Source organism: Piliocolobus tephrosceles, chromosome 1 (assembly GCF_002776525.5).
Source record: "Piliocolobus tephrosceles isolate RC106 chromosome 1, ASM277652v3, whole genome shotgun sequence".
NCBI classification, from domain to species: domain Eukaryota; kingdom Metazoa; phylum Chordata; class Mammalia; order Primates; family Cercopithecidae; genus Piliocolobus; species Piliocolobus tephrosceles.
This window is the reverse complement of record NC_045434.1, coordinates 35867850-35886601: the sequence shown is the minus strand read 5'-3', so window position 1 is coordinate 35886601 and position 18752 is coordinate 35867850. Positions and strand designations below refer to the sequence as shown.

The 18752-nt window shown below is 39.2% G+C and overlaps 1 protein-coding gene and 1 pseudogene across 1 annotated transcript in view; one reads left to right on the top strand and one right to left on the bottom strand.

Moving 5' to 3' along the window:
- The window catches only part of SOAT1 (sterol O-acyltransferase 1), a 58510-nt gene that overhangs the window by 27368 nt on the left and 12390 nt on the right, over nt 1-18752 (bottom strand). Inside the window, exon 3 of the mRNA XM_023231251.2 lies at nt 5736-5794. Within this exon, the coding sequence (XP_023087019.1) occupies nt 5736-5794 (59 nt within the window). The remainder of the gene's footprint in view (nt 1-5735; nt 5795-18752) is intronic.
- LOC116418800 lies at nt 3699-4179 on the top strand (annotated as a pseudogene).

Sequence of the window (18752 nt, the reverse complement as noted above, 5' to 3'; positions counted from 1 at the left end):
TACTCATCACAGTTTGATCATTTAATTGCTGGACAATAGCATAAGGTACTGATGTGAAAAAGCAATATTTGAAATGTTACATGAGAAGCAAACAGAATATGTTGCTACAATTTTTTTTTTTTTTTTTTAAGACAAAGTCTGGCTCTATCACCCAGGCTGGAGTGCAGTGGCGCCATCTTGGCTCATTGCAACCTCTACCTCCTGGGCTCAAATGATCCTCTCACCTCAGCCTCCTGAGCAGCAGGACTACAGGCACACACAACCATGCCCAGCTAATTTTTGTATTTTTTTGTAGACACAGGGTTTTGCCATGTTGTCCAGGCTGGTCTCAAACTCATGAACTCAAGTGATCCACCTACCCTGGCCTCCCAAAGTGCTGGGATTATAGGTATGAGCCAATGCGCCCAGCCCAAAAATGTATTTTTAAGAAGTAGAAATAGAAAGTAATTTTTTTCATCCTTCTAATATTCACGAGACCTAACATTCCCTCTATAAAGTTGTGTACATTAACAAAAGTTCAACAAACACCAATTAGTAAAGACATTCCCTTTGCCCTTCTTAACATATTCATTTTTCTCTGAAAACTCCTCTCAGAACCGAGGGCAGGCATCTAATGTCCAGGCCAGGGCTATACTATATGACCTTGTCCTTCTGGCCAAAATTCAATTATCTCTCTTATAATAAATCTGATGTTCTGAGCTTTGAAAGAAAGTGAGTGGAAACTTTATTATATTGAAATATCTAAAGTATTTAAACTCTTCCTACTAAAATCCTTACTCTTTCCAGAGCTTGAATGTTCATCTTCTCCTAAGATTCTGTGAGATATATTAATATCATTTGAATATATTTTCTTTTATGCCTTCAGGAGTTTGAGACCAGCCTGGGCAACATAGTCTCTATTAAAAACAACAACAACAAAAGCAAAGCTAATTAAATTGTTAATGTAAGTTGGTTGGGACTTAATCATATGAATCTCCCTTGGACTGTTCTAAGATCTTTTAAAGTCTTGTTACAACACAATTCTAAGGATTTCAAAAGGTCATAACTCAGAGCTACACAAGTTTGTATGACCCCACTGGCATTAGATAAAAAGTACATCCTTAAAACTTCTTTTAACAACCACGTGAGACCTTGAAGAGACCTTAAGAGATTCAGTCAGTTCAAACCACTAATTTCAACACACTCACGTCATCACTTCCCTCACTCCTCTTCCCTTTAGACTAAAAGGTTTGCTCAATGCTTGACGAACTTCTTCACGCCTGTCCTTAATAAGAGCTCCTCTATCTACACATTTAACTTTTCAGAGTTCTTTGTTGGTTGCCCAATTTGGCAAATAATACAGGACACTATATTTAAATTTAAATTTCAGACAAATAACTTTTTAGTCTGTCTCAAATATTGCATGATTACTAAAAAAGTATTCATTGTTTACCTGAAATTCAAATTCGACTGGACATACTGTATTTTACCTGACAACTCTAGTTCTGTGGAGCTGAAACAGCAGCCAGTGAAATTTATCGACTATTTCCTTTACAATAACAAGCAGTGAATTCTGAAAAAGCTTTAGTCAGCTACACAATTATGACATAAACCTTTAGAGCTAAAAGGGACCTTGGAGACAACCAGTGCAATGCTCTCACTTTAAAGATCAAGGAAAGATGAAGTGACAACCGGGAGGAACATGACACAAATTACAAATGACCAGAAAGATTCCTAACGTTCAGTTTTCAAAAATTATTTGTAAAAACCCACAACAGAAAAGGAATTAGTATGTGAAAAAACAAACCAAGTTCATGGCTCTGAACAATGTTCACATACTTATTATCTCAAGTCCTTCCATGTTAGTAAATGTCAACCAATAAAGCAACAACTAAAAAAATGTGAGCAATTAGAGCTCTCTTATAAATGGGATGATTTAAGTAAAATTATGTATTTAAAGTACGAAGTATAAAAGCTTAGCCTGTAAGAGGACTTCTAAATGTAGTTCCCTTCTCCTACTGGCTCATCTGTTTCCTCAGTCTAAAATACTAAAATATTACAACAGCTCCCTATCAATTCTGTCTCCAAACTCTATATGCCATCCTGAACTTTCACATCAGAACAGTAGTCCTACTACATCTTGTTCAAAAACACTGCAATTGGCTGGGCGCGGTGGCTCATGCCTGTAATCCCTGCATTTTGGGAGGCCGAGGGAGGTGAAGCATTTGAGGTCAGGAGTTCCAAGACCAGTCTGGCCAACATGGTGAAAGGCCACCTCTACTAAAAATACAAAAATTAGCCGGGCATGGTGGCACATGCCTGTAATCCCAGCAGCTGGGGAGGCTTAGGCAGGAGAATCACTTGAACCCAGGAGGTGGAGGCTGCAGTGAGCAGAGATTGCATCACTGCACTCCAGCCTGGGCAACACAGTGAAAACTCTGTCTCAAAAAAAAAAAAGAAAAAAAAAAAATTACAATAAATAAACAATGGTAAAATAGTCAATCTCATTAGACAGCAAATAATTGACAGTTTTAAAACTTCTAAGTCAAATCACCTAAAGTTCACCAAATGACATTTGGTGACTCATTCAGAATAATGTACAGTCTAATACATATAGAGTATATAGTAGGCATATAAACTAAGTAGTTAGGAATATAGAGTAGAGAGGACATCATTTCAACTGGAATGTTCAGAAAACTGTAGAAACAGCAAGATTTGACCTAAAATTTGAAGGATATACATTATTTTGATTGGTGGATGGAGAAAATGAATTTCAGATAGAAAGAGCGACATGAATGAGGGCATAAAAGTTGAGAAAAAATGCTTTATAATCTAGCCTCAATTTTTCAACTTTTTCTTGCCATTGTGCCCCAATAGAGACACAGATGCCCATTAAGTGCCCTAAAATATGTACAGTGTAAGTTTTCTAACACCATTACCTTTGTTCAGGCCAATACTTCCCTTAACATCAGGGAACAAGTCTTGCACAACTCTGCAAACCCTTATCTTGCACAATACACATATTAATACGAGCTAAACCAAGGTCCACCTTTCTTTCAGCTTTTCCCTTACTTCATTCATTACTTTCTTCTTCTAATCCTCCTAAGTGACCAAGCTAAAAGATTTCATAATTTTATTAATATATAAAGCAGACAAGTAGAATATTCTTTAAAAAGTTTTAACTTAAATCCTTGGAATATCCCCCCATTCTCTCTCTTCCTGCCACCCCTTTCTGCCCCTTTTCCGTAAAACCTCTACTTTCTACCCCAAACTCCCTCTCGCCTTTGGGTTTGTGCTTCTGTATGGGAAGAAGTTCTCCTCCCACTTTAGATTTTTCAATAGAGGAATGAAAGCAGAGACAGACTTACTTTTCACCTATTTGAAACTTTCCCTCACAAATAGAACATAATAAGGTTTTGTGTTCTTGATAAGAAGGGCAGGAACAAAAAAGGACAAAGGAAGAATTGAAAAAGGAATAACAAAAATGTAGGTATCCAGCCTGACTAGAGAAATAAGAAGGGTCAGAAACACTCTAGTAAACCACAAAAACAAAATTTATTTTAGGCCGAGCGCGGTGGCTCATGCCTGTAATCCCAGCACTTTGGGAGGCCAAGGCAGGCGGATCACAAGGTCAGGAGATTGGGACCATCCTGGCTAACACAGTGAAACCCCATCTCGCCCTTTAGGCTGGAACCACCATCTTCCAGTAATTCACCAAAATGTCGAACACAAAGGGAAAGAGGAGAGGCACCTGATAAATGTTCTCTAGGCCTTTTAGAAAACATGGAGTTGCTCCTTTGGCCACGTATATGTGAATCTATAAGAAAGGTGATGTTGCAGACATCAAGGGAATGGGTACTGTTCAAAAAGGAATGCCCCACAAGTGTTACCATGGCATAACTGGAGGAGTCTACAATGTCTACAGCCAGCATGCTGTTGGCATTGTTGTAAACAAACAAGGGCAAGATTCTTGCCAAGAGAATTAATGTGCATACTGAGCACATTAAGCACTCTAAGAGCCGAGACAGCTTCCTGAAACGCATGAAGGAAAATGATCAGAAAAAGAAAGAAGCCAAAGAGAAAGGTATCTGGGTTCAACTAAAGCGCCAGCCTGCTCCACCCAGAGAAGCACACTTTGTGAGAACCAATGGGAAGATGCCTGAGCTGCTGGAACCTATTCCCCACGAATTCATGGCATAATACGGGTTAAAAAAAAAATAAAACACCTATGGGCTGGAAAAAAAAGAAAAGAAACCCCATCTCTATTGAAAATTACAAAAAATTAGCCAGGTGTGGTGGCACGTGCCTGTAGTCTCAGCTACTCGGGAGGCTGAGGCAGGAGCATTGCTTGAACCCAGGAGGTGGAGGTTGCAGTGAGCCGAGATCGTGCCACTGTACTCTAGCCAGGGTGACACAGAGAGACTCTGTCTCAAAAAAAAAAAAAAAACTAGCATGTGTCTATACATTAAATATTTTTATTTTCTTAGCCAAAATTATAAATTAGTCATCAGATAAAAAGTTGCATAACAGATCATTAAACAATCTCTTATGATGGAGAAACAAAGCACTAATTGGGAAAGACATTCACCAGAAATGACCTTCATCACTGTAGTGCTGGAGGCTTACACGGGTAACTTAATGGAATTAGGAAAAATAAAGTTTAACACCCTATTAACTAGGAGTCTATACCCACAATTTCAAGTGCAGTAAATAAATCTTTTGAGTACCACTTTATAAAACAATACCATAAGGGATTACATTGTAGTCATCACAAATATGCCTATAGGATGATGGAAGGAGGAGAGGGTAGATCTCTTAATGTTAAGCAAATATGTTCTTTAATAAATTTGCTGTGACAGCATCATCCTTGGACTCAAACAGTACCGATTTCCAACAAATGAGATGAAAGTACAAATACTACGCCCCTGGCCTTGGATGATAACTGAAAAACTAGGTCTGATAATAACAAAGACGTTGACATCAAAGTGAGTATAAATAATCTGGCATACATTTCATGAAATACGATTACAAAAACATTTCTAAATCGAGAATATTCTACAAATGCATATGTACGTATGCATGTAACTAAATAAATAAAACAGGGCTACTTCATCTTCATCACTGGATGTTTATACAGTCAAACTGGCCAATAAATTTTGGAAGTGATCTTCTCCTTGGGAAAACAGGAGTTTGCTTTGGATTTTAAGTCAACTTACATCCAGGTATTGGATCATAATGTTTTTTCAAAAAAATGTTCTCTGCCCTCCACAATTTCCTGAGGGTACTGAGGAATTCTGGTTTGTAGAACTATTTATCCCCACTTGAAATGATTTCATGATTTTTTTTTTTTTTTTTTTGAGTTGTTATTTCTATTTCTTTGACAGGGAATCTACTTCTAGATTCAGATTCAACGTTTATTGGAGGGCTGCTATTTACTGTGAACCATGACAGATACTATCATAAAGCACTAATAAAGACATTCAATGCTATCAACTATTAACCATGGGTCACTAAAACCAAGATTTGCTGGTAAGTGCCAGAAAATGCCAGTGATAGATGAGATGGGAGAGAAAAAGGTAATCTGGATCCTTATGCAGGATGACAACTCAGCCGATCTTATTTTCTTGTTCCACAGGATAATTGCAACAGATGAACTGCTTAAATAATTATGTGAGCAATTTATCATTAAAAATGTTACCAAACAAAACTCTATCTAAAACTCTACATTTTTGTTCCTAGTAGAGGGAGTTACTTGCCTCTGCCTCTGCTGTCAACTTTATCTTCTTTGCTATCAACTGTTTTATGTCAATTCGACCTACGGAAAGAAAAAAACATGACTTTTAAGTTGATGGATACAGCTACCTAGCAGCACTATCTAAATCATAAAGTTGAAAACAAACAAATACAAAAGTAACTGCGTAAAGTATGGTACGACCATAAAACATGACAGCATGGTCAAAATAACTAGAAGGAAATGTACACATAAAAATACAAAGAACAAAGCGAGTAAATGTACACACAGTAATTACAACGATGTTAATTATGCAATGTTATAGATCCAATTCTGACAGCATGGAAAATTAGATTCCCTGAATAGATTCTACAATTGAGACCACTAAGATGCTGGGTAAAATATTAAAAACCGAAAACCTTTTAAAAGTTATTGCCAAGCTAGCACAAATCCAGAGGCAAGAAGGAAGGAAGGAAGGAAGGAAGGAAGGAAGGAAGGAAGGAAGGAGGGAGGGAGGGAGGGAGGGAGGGAGGGAGGGAGGGAGGGAAACTGGAATTCTAGGGGACATATGAGAAATCTAAGTATTCTCGCCAAATCCTAGAAACCTTGAGCTTCTACACGGACAGCAACACAGGGTACAGTATTTTTGCAGAATAGTACACACAGGACAATACTTTACAAAATGGCAAAGTCTAGGGCCTGCCCAAAATGGGAAGTCTAACAGGATACTGCCACATAAAGCTAGGGACCACACATAAGGCTACAACCTCAGTGTATAAGAAAGAAACCAAAACAGAAGGAAATGTGTCTGTCTCTACTCGATGCTGTGCACAGAGGGGAAATTTGCCCCAAGAAATCATAACCCCCTCACTAGAGTTTGCAATCTAAACTCACACTATCTATGTGGTCTGAAAAATCTGAGATAAATATGTTCTAAAGCTAATCCAGGTTGGGTCTCCAGGATACTGGCAGACACAAGTGAAATTCCTCCCTGGAAGATTACAATATCAATCAAGGCTGTACAGAATTCCAAAAGATAAAGTTACCATAAAAAGGAGAAGCTCGTCCCAGCTACTCGGGAGGCTGAGGAAGGAGAATGGCTTGAACCTGGGAGGCGAGGTTGCAGTGAGCCAATATTGCGCCACTGCACGCCAGCCTGGAAGACAGAGTGAGACTCTGTCTCAAAAAAAAAGAAAAAAAAAGGAAAATAGTCAAACTTCATAAAATATACTAGGAAACTAGGCAGAATAAATGGGAAACAGCAGAAACAGCTAAGAGATGCAGAACTGAAAAACTAAAGATAATGGAATTGTTACTTTTAGGACAAAAAAAATCCGAACGATTAATATGTTAAGGGAAATAAAAGTGAAACTTGAAAACACAGAAAAGGAAGGCTGGGCGTGGGGGTGCACACTTATAATCCTAGCGCTTTAGGAGGCTGGTGGGGAGGATTGTTTGTTGCCAGGAGTTCAAGACCAGCCTGGACAACAGAGCAAGACCCCATCTCTTAAAAAAAAAAAAAGTTTTAAAATAAGCCAGGCATGGAGGTGCACACCTGTAGTCCCAGCTACCTGGGAGGCTGAGGTGGGAGGGTCACTTGAACCCAAGAATTTGAGCCTGCAGTAAGCGTGATTGCACCACTGCACTCCAACCTGGGCAACAGAGTGAGACCCTGTCTCAAAAAAAAAAAAAAGGAAAGGAAAAAAGAAGGAAAACATAAGCAAGGACAAGAAACCATTTAACCAAACAGATTTGAAAAAAACCAACAAGATTTCTCAAAACAAAAAAAATTGAAGTTTCAAATTCAATGGATAAATTAAACAGGAGATCAAACATGTCTGAAGAGAGTACTAGTAAATGGGAATATAGATCAAAGGAAATTATACAGAAGATAGTCCAGAGAAATAGTGACAGAGAATAATAGAGAGGTTAAAAGACATAGAAGAGGTCCAACCAAACAGCCAACTGGAGATGGGAGCCAACCACAGCTGCACTAGAGATGGAGGAAAGTTCCACAACAAATACTTCTGACTTGGAATTTCTGCAGACTATAATGGAGGAAGTCATTATGTTATACAGCCTTAGGGTGAATATGAATGATCATAAAGATATAATGATTCAGGCTAGGCATGGTGCCTCACGTCTGAAATTCCCACACTTTGGGAGGCCAAGTGGTGAGGATCAGTTGAGCCTACAGGTTTGAGACCATCTTGGGCAATGTAGCAAGACCCCATCTCTACAATAAATGTTTTTAAAAATACAATGGTTCAAAAGAAAGTCTCAGAGGATATTTGCCAATGTGCCAAGAATAAAGAAAAATGCCATACCTCAACCAGAAATGATTACAAAGGATGACAAAGATTATGTCCAAGAATATGAGTTCATGGCTGGGCATGGGGGCTCATGCCTATAATCCCAGCATTTTGGGAGGCCGAGGCGGGCGGATCACCTAAAGTCAGGAATTCGAGACCAGCCTGGCCAACATGGCAAAACCCCACCTCTACTAAAACTACAAAAATTATCTAGGCATGGTGGCAGGCACCTATAATCCCAGCTACTTAGGGGGCTGAGGCAGGGACAATTGCTTGAACCCAGGAGGCAGAGGTTGCAGTGAGACGAGATCGCACCACTGCATTCCAGCCTGGGAGACAGAACGAGACTCCACCTCAAAAAAAAATAAAGAAAGAAAGAAAAAAAATTTGACAGGCCGTGGTGCTGTGCGCCTGCAGTCCCTGACACTTGGGAGGCTGAGGCAGGACAATCGCTTGAATCTGGGAGGTAGAAGCTGCAATGAGCCGAGATCATGCCACTGCACTCCAGCTTGGGCAACAGAGCGACACTCCATCTCAAAAAAAAAAATAAATAAAATGAAATAAAAGAATGTGAATTCATCAACTTTATAATATCTGATGCAAATAAAAGGCGCCATGAAGAAAATGGAATAAAAATTTAACTAAATAAGTCTAAAGACATCCCATATTCGTTGACTACAAGATTTAATATTGTTAATATGGCAATGCTCCCCAATTCTTCCATAGATTTAAAGCAATCCTCACCAAAATTTCACCTGGCTTCTTTGCAGAAATTGACAAGCTGATCCTAAAATTCATATAGAAATTCAGGAACACAGAATAGCCATACAAATCATGAAAAAGAAAATAACAAAGCTGGAAAACTCAATACTTCCCAATTTTAGAGATAGACACATAGCTATCAATGGAAAAGAACTGAGAGTCCAGAAATAAACAAACATTCACCTTTATGATTATTAATACCTGATTTTCGACAAAGGTGCCAAGAAAAATGCAGAAAGATTCTTCTTTTCAACAAATAGAGCTGGGACAACTGAATAGCCACATGAAAAAGCATGAATATGGACCTGGAACTCACACCATATGTAGAAACTAACTCACAAAGGATCAAATACCTAAAAATATAGAAGAAAACAGAGGCCTTGGACTAGACAATGACTTCTTAAACACCAAAAGAACGATCAACATTAGAAAATATAGATAAACTATATTGATAGATTCTATCAAAATTTAAGTCACTTTTGTGCTACAAAGAACATCATCAAGAAAGTAAAAAGACAACCCACAGAATGGAAAAAAAAATTTGCAAATCTGATTAGGGACTTGTATCCAGAATATATAAAGAACTCTTACAACTCAACATTAAAAAGACAAATAGGCCAGGCATGGTGGCTCACATCTGTAACCATAGCACTTTGGGAGGCCAAGGTGGGACAATCACTCAAGCCCAGGAGTTTGAGATCAGCCTGGACAATATGGCAAAATCCCTTCTCTACTAAAAATACAAAAGTTAGCTAGGCGTGGGGATGTGCACCTATAGTCTCAGCTACTTGGGAGGCTAAGGTGAGAGGATCACTTGAGCCTATAAGGCAGAAGTTGCAGTAAGCCAAGAATGTGCCACTGCACTCCAACCTGGGCTACAGAGTAAGACTGTCTCAAAAATAAGGTAAAATTAAATAAAAAAATAAAAAGACAAACGGTCTAATTAAAACATAGGCAAAGTAGGCCAGGCGCAGTGGCTCATGCCTGTAATCCCAGCACTTTGGGAGGCCAAGGCAGGCTGACCACCTGAGGTCAGGAGTTCGAGACCAGCCTGACCGATATGGAAAAACCCCATCTCTACTAAAAATACAAAATTAGCCAGGCATGGTAGCACATGCCTGTAATCCCAGCTACTCGGGAGGCTGAGGCAGGTGAATCACTTGAACCCAGGAGGCAGAGGTTGCAATAAGCCGAGATCATGCCATAGATCTCCAGCCTGGGTGACAGAGCGAGACTCCGTCTAAAAATAAAAAAAACAGGCAAAGTAACTGAACAGATATTTCTCTTTAAAAAAAAAAAATGCCCAATAACCACATGAAAAGACACTCAACATCCCTGGCCATCAGGAAAATTCAAATCGAAACTACAATGAGATATGATTTCACCCCCACTACGATGGCTATAATCAAAAACACAAACAACAACAAGTGTTGGCTTGAATGTGGAGAAAAAAACTTCAATTATCCAGGACATTGCTGGTGGGAAGTGTAGTGCTTTGAAAAACAGTCTGGAGTTTCCTCGACAGATTAAACACAGAGCCAACATATGACGTAGTAATTCCACTCCTAGGTATATACACAAGAGAAATAAAAACATGCCCTCTCAAAAAAGAAACACTAATACATGCTATAATACGGGTGAAACATAAACATTTTGTCAAGTGAAAAGAGGAAGTCACAAAAGACTACATATTGTATGATCCTATTTACATGACACTGTCCAGAATAGATAACTCTACTGAGACAGACAAAACGCTGGGGGTTGCCTAGAGAGTGAGGCGTGGGGTTATGGCAAAAAGGGAATAACTGCTAATGGGTACAGGGTTTTGGGGAGGTGATGCTAAAAATATTCAAAAATTCATTTCATTCTAATTTCTCTGTTCTGAAATATTCCTTTCTGTATATTAAGTTACAGTAATGTAGTTTCCTGGTGTTTAACTTGACTAACTGCAGTATTCTGAGAATCTTTTTCGTAATTTTGTAACAAAAATTGGATTTGAAAGGTATGACAGTATTTTTTATGAGAAAGTACTGCTCTGTGTATCTCCTGTGTATGGTACACACTGAGCTTTATTATTATTGTCACAGATGTAGAGACAGTTTCTTATTTTCACACTGAATCATGGTACCACTACAATTTTAAAAGCAGTTGGATTAATTGGTATCTGCCCTTTTAATAAAATATGGGTAGAGTTTTTTGGGCTTTTTTTTTTTTTTTTTTTGAGACAGGATCTCACCCTGTCACCTAGGTCGGACTGCAGAGGCACAATTACAGCTCCCTGTGGCCTCTAACACTTAAGCTCAAGTGATTCTCCTGCATCAGCCGCCCCGCTAGCTAGGACCATAGATGTGTGCCACCACCACACCCAGCTAATTTTTTTTTAAGTGTTTTTTAGAGAGAGGGTCTCATTATGTTGCCCTGGCTGGTCTTGACTTGAACTCCTGGCCTCAAGCAATCCTCCTGCCTCAGTCTCCCAAAATGCTGAATTATAGGCATGTGTCACCATATCTGGCCCAGGGCAGAGTTAATTTTGAATGCCATCTGCCATTATTCACAAATGAGCTTGTGAATAATGAGATACTTAATATCTTTATCCTATCTTTTTAATAAAGTGTCAAGTTATCTGTTACATTATGGGAACCGAGAAACATCAAACATCATTATGTGCACAGACCTACACAGATAAGCGAATGAAAGAGAATGGAATGAATGCTGAAAAGTGTGAAACAGAAAACTACAACGTCTAGCTTGCTGTCTTCATTTAATAAAAAACAAAACCTATGATAATGAACTATCATTTTGGCAGATGAATTTTTAAAATTGAGAATTTGTATTTTCTCATTTACTCTACATGGTAATAGCTTAAGTATTTTTATTTCAGCATTGACAATTGCTATTGTATATTTTGCCTAAAAAGGATGATTAAAAGCCATTCAAATTTATAAAAGCAATTTCCCAGAAAAAATACACTGAACAGAAATATTTACTTTGCCAAAATGAACTTTGGAGGCATATTTGGGGTAATTAAAGCTTAATAACCCCTTCCTTTAAAAACAAACCATAAAAACATAAAAACAAACTCATATGCATACTGTTTTATAATCTGCTTTGTTCACTTAATATATTGTAGACATTTTTCCCTGTCATTACATATTCTTCTATATTATTTTCATTGCACTATTACTCTATTTTTATGGTAGAAATATAATTTAATCTTCAATTGGACGTTTCTTTTCATAGTATGTTACTTGAAAAAAGACATGAAGAATGAGAAGGTACAAAATGCATTTAATCAGAGCTCTATAAGGAGAGACAATATTTGAGGTGATTATAGCTGATAACTGGCCAGAACTATTCAAAGATACAAATTCTAGGATAAAGTCAAATAATTCCAAGCAGGATAAATAATCTACTTAGGGCCAGGTGTGGTAGCTCATGCCTGCAATCCCAGCACTTTGGGAAGCTGAGGCAGGTGGATCACCTGAGGTTAGGAGTTTGAGACCAGCCTGACCAACATGGAGAAACCCTGTCTCTACTAAAAATACAAAATTAGCCAGGCATGGTGGTGCATTCCTGTAATCCCAGCTACTCGGGAGGATGAGGCAGGAGAATCGCTTGAACACAGGAGGCAGAGGTTGTGGTGAGCTGAGATCACACTTCAGCCTGGGCAACAAGAGTGAAACTCCATCTCAAAAAATAATAATAAAAATAATAATCTACTTAGACATATCACAGTGAAACTGTCTGACGCAGGGGTTAAAAAAAACTAAAAGCACCCAGAAAGAATATCAACTACACAAGTACTGCAATTACAACGCATGCCTGACTTAACATTAGTGGAAGCCAGGAGACAGTGGAATGTCTTCAATTATCAATAGTGGCAGAGTTTATGACTGGGAAGCAGATTAGAGGTCATATAATAACAAGGGCTTTGAGGAAACTAAGAATTTTATGCAGGAAAATACTGAGCTGATATTGGAAGATGGAAAGGATCACATAACAGAGAAATGTAATAAATACAGACAAAAAGAGATGTTGTAAATGGCAAGGAGAATGGAGAGCAGAGGATTAATTTAAGATATTTACAAATTGGTAACTGATTAAGAAATATAAGGGTAAGACAAATGTCCATTTTTCAGTAAGTTTTATGAATATATTTTTAATTTAGTTCTATGACCAGACCATGATTTCATAAATAAACTATTTCATAAATAAATGAAGACAAAATGTCAAAAAAAGTCAAAAGAATGCCTAAAAGCTAATATTCACAGTTTTTTTTTTTTTTTTTTTTTGAGACAGGTTCTCACTCTGTTGCCCACAAGGGGGCAGTGGCTATGGCATGATCATAGCTCACTGCGGCCTAGAACTCCTAGGCTCAAGGGATCCTCCCACCTCAGCCTCCCAAGTAGCTAGGACTACAGGCACATGCCACCACACTCATGTGCCACCACGCCCACCTAATTTTTTAAGAAAAATTTTTGTAAAGACAGAGCCTCGCTATGTTGCCCAGGCTGGTCTTGAACTCCTGGCCTCCAGCAATCCTCATGCCTTGGCCTCTGAAATTGTTGGGATTACAAGGATGAGCCACCATCCCCACCCTTATCCAATGATTTGAAGAACTATTTACCAGCACTCAACTCAAGGCTTCTCAAGTTCTAGAACACTGACCCTGAAACAATGATAAGCCAGGACTGAGGGTGATGTCATTTCTGAATTATTTGCCTTACCTCTAGTAACACACTAATTGCTAATGCTAGGAGTCAGTTATTTGCTATCTGAAACTTAATAGAACCCCACATAATTCCATAAGGAAAACTATTCAACATTTTTTCCCCTAACTTTCTGATTTCTAAAAAAATTAGGCTTGCAATATTTATCTTCACGAATAAATGCTATCTCTTTTAAAACCTACTATATTTAATGGGCATGTTTAAAATTTATTCCTTGACACGTCAAAAATCTTATTTTAACCAGTTTTGATGAAAATGTTTGTAAAATTATGAATGCTTTGCCACCCTAAAAAAAAAAAAAAAAACACCAGACTTCAGGCATGCTGGCTCACACCTATTATCATCCTAGCACTTTGTGAGGCAGAGACAGGAGGGTCACTTGAAGCCAGGAGTTTGAGACCAGCCTGAGCAACAAAGCAAGACTCCCATTCCCTACAAAAAATAAAACAAAAATGTACTTTACCCTACATAATCTTCAGGACAAGTAAGAGTGATCCACTGTTGTACTATACTATTATAGTGATACCTTTAACAAAACCGGAAATGTAGAGCGCAATCAGGCCCCACTCAACAGCCCCAGGGAGCTATGCCTTTCTACCTAGGCTGCTTCCACAGTGCTCTCCCTAACAATCCTACACTTCTATTACTATAGTCGATTTACTGCCAAAGTTACACAGAAGAGACAAATAATCAGGCTTGTTAAATTGGTAACTAATTTACTCAATTTATGTACTCATGCATTAAGTAAAAGCCCACTGAGGACCCAATACATGCAGGGCAAACCCTCCCTTCAGGATCTCAGGAGAAAACTACAAATAGGGAAAAGGACAATACAGAGAAGCGCTGTGGAAGAATGAGGCGTGTAGGAGGCTTTTGCAGAGGAGTCAATATTTGAACTGAGTCTCAAATAATAAAGAAAAATTATGGTGAACAAATGCTAGAAACATTATTCCAGGCAAAGGAATGAAGCCATGAAGACTTGTTGGATTTTTCTGAGGCCTGAAGCTCAGTCAGATGCCTCTAAATGCCATGCTCTCTTTTCTTGACAATATTGTATTTGCTAGGCTTTTGTCTAAGGGAAGTTTATCTACTTACTTTCTAGGCCACCAGTTACATTCCTGATCAGTATTGTCCTATAAACACATAATGTGTGGCTGGGTGTGGTGGCTCACACCTGTAATCCCAGTACTTTGGGAGGTCAAGGCAGGCGGATCACCTGAGGTCGGGTGACCTCATGTGATCATGAGGTCTAACCAACATGGAGACCAGCCTGACCAATATGGAGAAACCCCGTCTCTACTAAAAATACAAAATTAGACAGGCGTGGTGGAGCATGCCTGTAATCCCGGCTACCTGGGAGGCTGAGGCAAGAGAATCATTTGAACCTGGGAGGCAGAGGTTGTGGTGAGTCAAGATCGCACCACTGCACTCCAGCCTGGGCAACAAGAGCAAAACTCTGTCTAAAAACAAAACAAAACTCTCTCTCTCTCTCTCTCTCTCTCTCTATATATATATATATAATGTGAATCACCGTATGTAATTTTAAAATGTTTAGAAGTCACATTAAAAAGTAAAAAGAAACAGGTGCAAGTAAGTCTCTGAAATCTGACATATTACAACTATAGTGTTTCTCAATCCAGACTAGCCACACTTCAAGTGCTCAACCAGACTATATTAAACAGTGTACTTCTAGTGGCAGCCATATTGAACAACGTAATTCTAGATCAGGAGTCAGAAAACTTTTTCCATAAAGGGCAGTATAGTGTGCAACTATGTAACAACTACTCAACTCCACTGTTGCAGCATGAGAAAGCACTACAAACACAAACGAATGAACATAGCCACGTTTGCCAACTTTGTTCTAGATGGCCAAGTTTACCGTAAATCCGGTTGGCAAATAAAACACACAAGTACGTACACATTATTTTTTATAATACAACACAGCTATGGTGAACACTGATGGTTGCTTCCCAAATGAGGACATGCATGTCACTACCTTTGCCAAAAACTGACTTAAAAATGGGCCTGAGTATCAGGTAGCAAAGAGATGACCCACTCAAGCTTACTGACTGGGAAAAATTTAAAGAGGTCCTTTTTGTAAGTGTGTGGTCAGAGTTTAAGAAAACCAACAAAGGATGGTAAGGATGATATGGAATTCTAGGGCTAGTAATAAACATCATGAAAGCTGTTACTATCCTGAGGCCAGAAAGGGCAAAGGGGGGAAAGGGTTAGTGGAACCCAGAGAGAACTCTTTGGAGAGAAATATTAGAAAGGAGCGATGGTTACCTACCAGGGAGAGAAACTTAGTTACAAACACACCCACCTTACTCTCTGCTCTTAGATCTCCTGAAGTTCCCCCACTGGCCAAGCCTACCAGAACCACACAGGGCACTGGAGACTACTGTTGCGGTTCTTAAGGTTAGTCTCCCAGGAAACAAAGTAGGGTAGAAAAGACTGGAGAGGCAAAAGGTAGATAGCTAGCATAAATTGTAATCTAACTCTGGCCAACAAGACATGAGAAGTGTATTGTGGAATTTCTAGGGAAGGTTTCATCGCTAAAGAGAAAGACAGGGAAAGAGACAGTTTCTCTTCTGATAGAAGTCATTGTTTTGGTTTTCTAGTTTTCTCAACCAGAACGGACTTACTAACCCTCTGTCATTATTTCTATCTGTCCCTTATCACCACCACCAATTTCCTGGACCCACCATGCCACACACTGACTCCAGATATTACCTGCTATCTGCTTTCTGATTCCAAATTGCCATGCACTACAGAAAAAATTAGGAAAACGGGCCCATTCTAAACTGCTGCTGTCAAGCCTCAGGCAGGCCTACAATGAAAATATGCAGTCTTTGTCTTTGCCTCTTGTTGAATTTCTGTGACATTCCTCACAAAAGTGTTTCGAAACCATTTCCATTTTCAAGTCCCAGCCCCACCAAGTAACTTTTTAGTTGTTCAGTTTTGCTACCAATCCTTAAATGTCTTCTATGTTTCTTAATTTTCGCTGTCTTTCATCCTCTTCTCCAACATTTCTGTGTCAGAGGAAAGAGTAGCCCATCTCTTTTTCAAGACTAACCCTGCAAACTATTATTATCTTGATCTTTCCCTATTCAGAAAGTTCAACCCACTGAAAACAAATTATTTATGTATTTATTTGTAGAGAAGGAGTATCGCTTTGCCCAGGCTGGAGTGCAATGGTGCGATCTCGGCTCACTGCAACCTCCGCCTCCTGGGTTCAGGCGATTCTCCTGCCTCAGCCTCCTGAGTAGCTGTGATTACAGGCGCCTGCCACCACACGTGGCTAATTTTAGTATTTTAGTAGAGACAGGGTTTCACCATGTTGGTCAGGCTGGTCTTGAACTTCTGACCTCAAATGATCCGCCTGCCTCGGCCTCCCAAAGCGCTGGGATTACAGGCATGAGCCACCGTACCCGGCCAAAAAAACAATTTTAAATAAAAAGTAAAGCAGTGTTTCACTAAGTGATAAAGTTTTCAAGAGTCTAAAGCAAGAAGAAAACAACTGTGAAATACTCATTACATTATCCTAAAGTAATTAGGATAAGTTTTTAAATTTTCCTTGATTTTTTTCTTGGAATATTAGAGGATTTCATGTAGATTATAATTCTCAGTTGATATACAACAGAAGATTATAAAAGCTACCTTAGGAACTGGGACAGAAGAGTCGGCAGCACTGCCAATAATACCTTAATGAACACAGTGCCATACACGCAGAAAGTACTTTCATGTTGGCTATCCTTGACTTTGCATAAAAGGCAACCTAAGCACTGGCAAGCTGTAAGATTTGTCCAAAGTCATTAACATAGGTAGGTCATCAGGCAATGACAACATATACAGTAAGACTTCGAGTCCTTTTTTTTTTTTTTAAGTCTGCAAATCTTCCAGTAGTTAAGATCATTTTTTTTAAGAGATGGGGTCTCACTATGTTGCCTAGGCTGGACTCCAACTCCTAGGCTCAAATGGTCCTCCCAAGCAGCTCAGACTACAGATGCAAGCCACCACATAGAACATGTCGACATGTATTTCTGAGAACTGACATCACCTTTACAACAAAACCAGAGCCCCTATTAAGCATCCAGAATGCTACAGTAATCGAACACTGACCATTTCTTTTCAGGTATACAATCATTTCTGACCAGCCGTCTGTTTTGGCAACGGTGTTTTCACTCACATCTGCCAACTGCACAGATGTCTTCATTTTGAGGTATTAAAGGTGGTCTTTCTAAATCCAGAAAACCTAGACGTCTTTCATTTAACATCAAGTATGCAAGGCACTGTTTTTAGTGCCAGAGGTTTAAAGGGAGTTGACCGAAAAAGGTTGAGATGTGCTGGTTTTGAAAAGGAAATGTCTTTATTATTTCCTACAACAACAATCCTCTCTGCCTTGTCACTCTAGCATTTGTGACTCCTTGAAATACTTGGTCTAAGTCAGCATATGGTGGTGCTACTTCTAACGCTTCTGGAACCCTCATTAACAAATACCTTCAGTGTGTGCCATTTTACAATGAATTTAGCTAATTTCCACCACCTCAGCAGCAGTAAAAGAAGGAAATACTGCCCCACTCATCAAATGTATACCAATTACAGCTTGCTATTTGGCACTATCTGCTTCTATGCTTCACATCAAGTCCTTTGACTTGCTTCAATGTGCATGTGTCAAATTTAAAGCCACTTTTGTCCTCCTGGGCCCACTGGCGGGTCCCCAGCAAGGGCCACTATCCACCGGCTGTCAGGGCAGTTGGCTGGGTACCGAGAGGCTGTTGGAGCCTTATCTTCTTACTTACTTCTGGCCTTTCCAATTTGCTCTATATTCCTATCCATGAAAACCAACCACAAATCCATCTGTACTACCTACCCCTCATCCTCTCTAAAAGCAAACAAACACCACACACACCACACTGAACTGTCTTAAAGTCTTTACAAACGCATACCTCTGGGGATTGAAAGCCCTCTCCCAGTCTTCTTATCTCAAAGGCCAAACTCCAAATCTACTTCAGTGAGACTTTCCTCCATTCTAAAGCAAGGGCTCCCCCCACCCCATCGGTCTCTACTTGGTTACTATAACTCACTTAGCTTCTATTTTAAACTAAAGATTGTTTTCTATTTGGGTATCTTATGCACACCAACTTCAAGCTCCCTATTAACAAACCTGGTACACTGTCTTACATTTAGATCAAAGGTGCTTAACTGACACCAGATTATTAATCTGCTGGCTGGAAG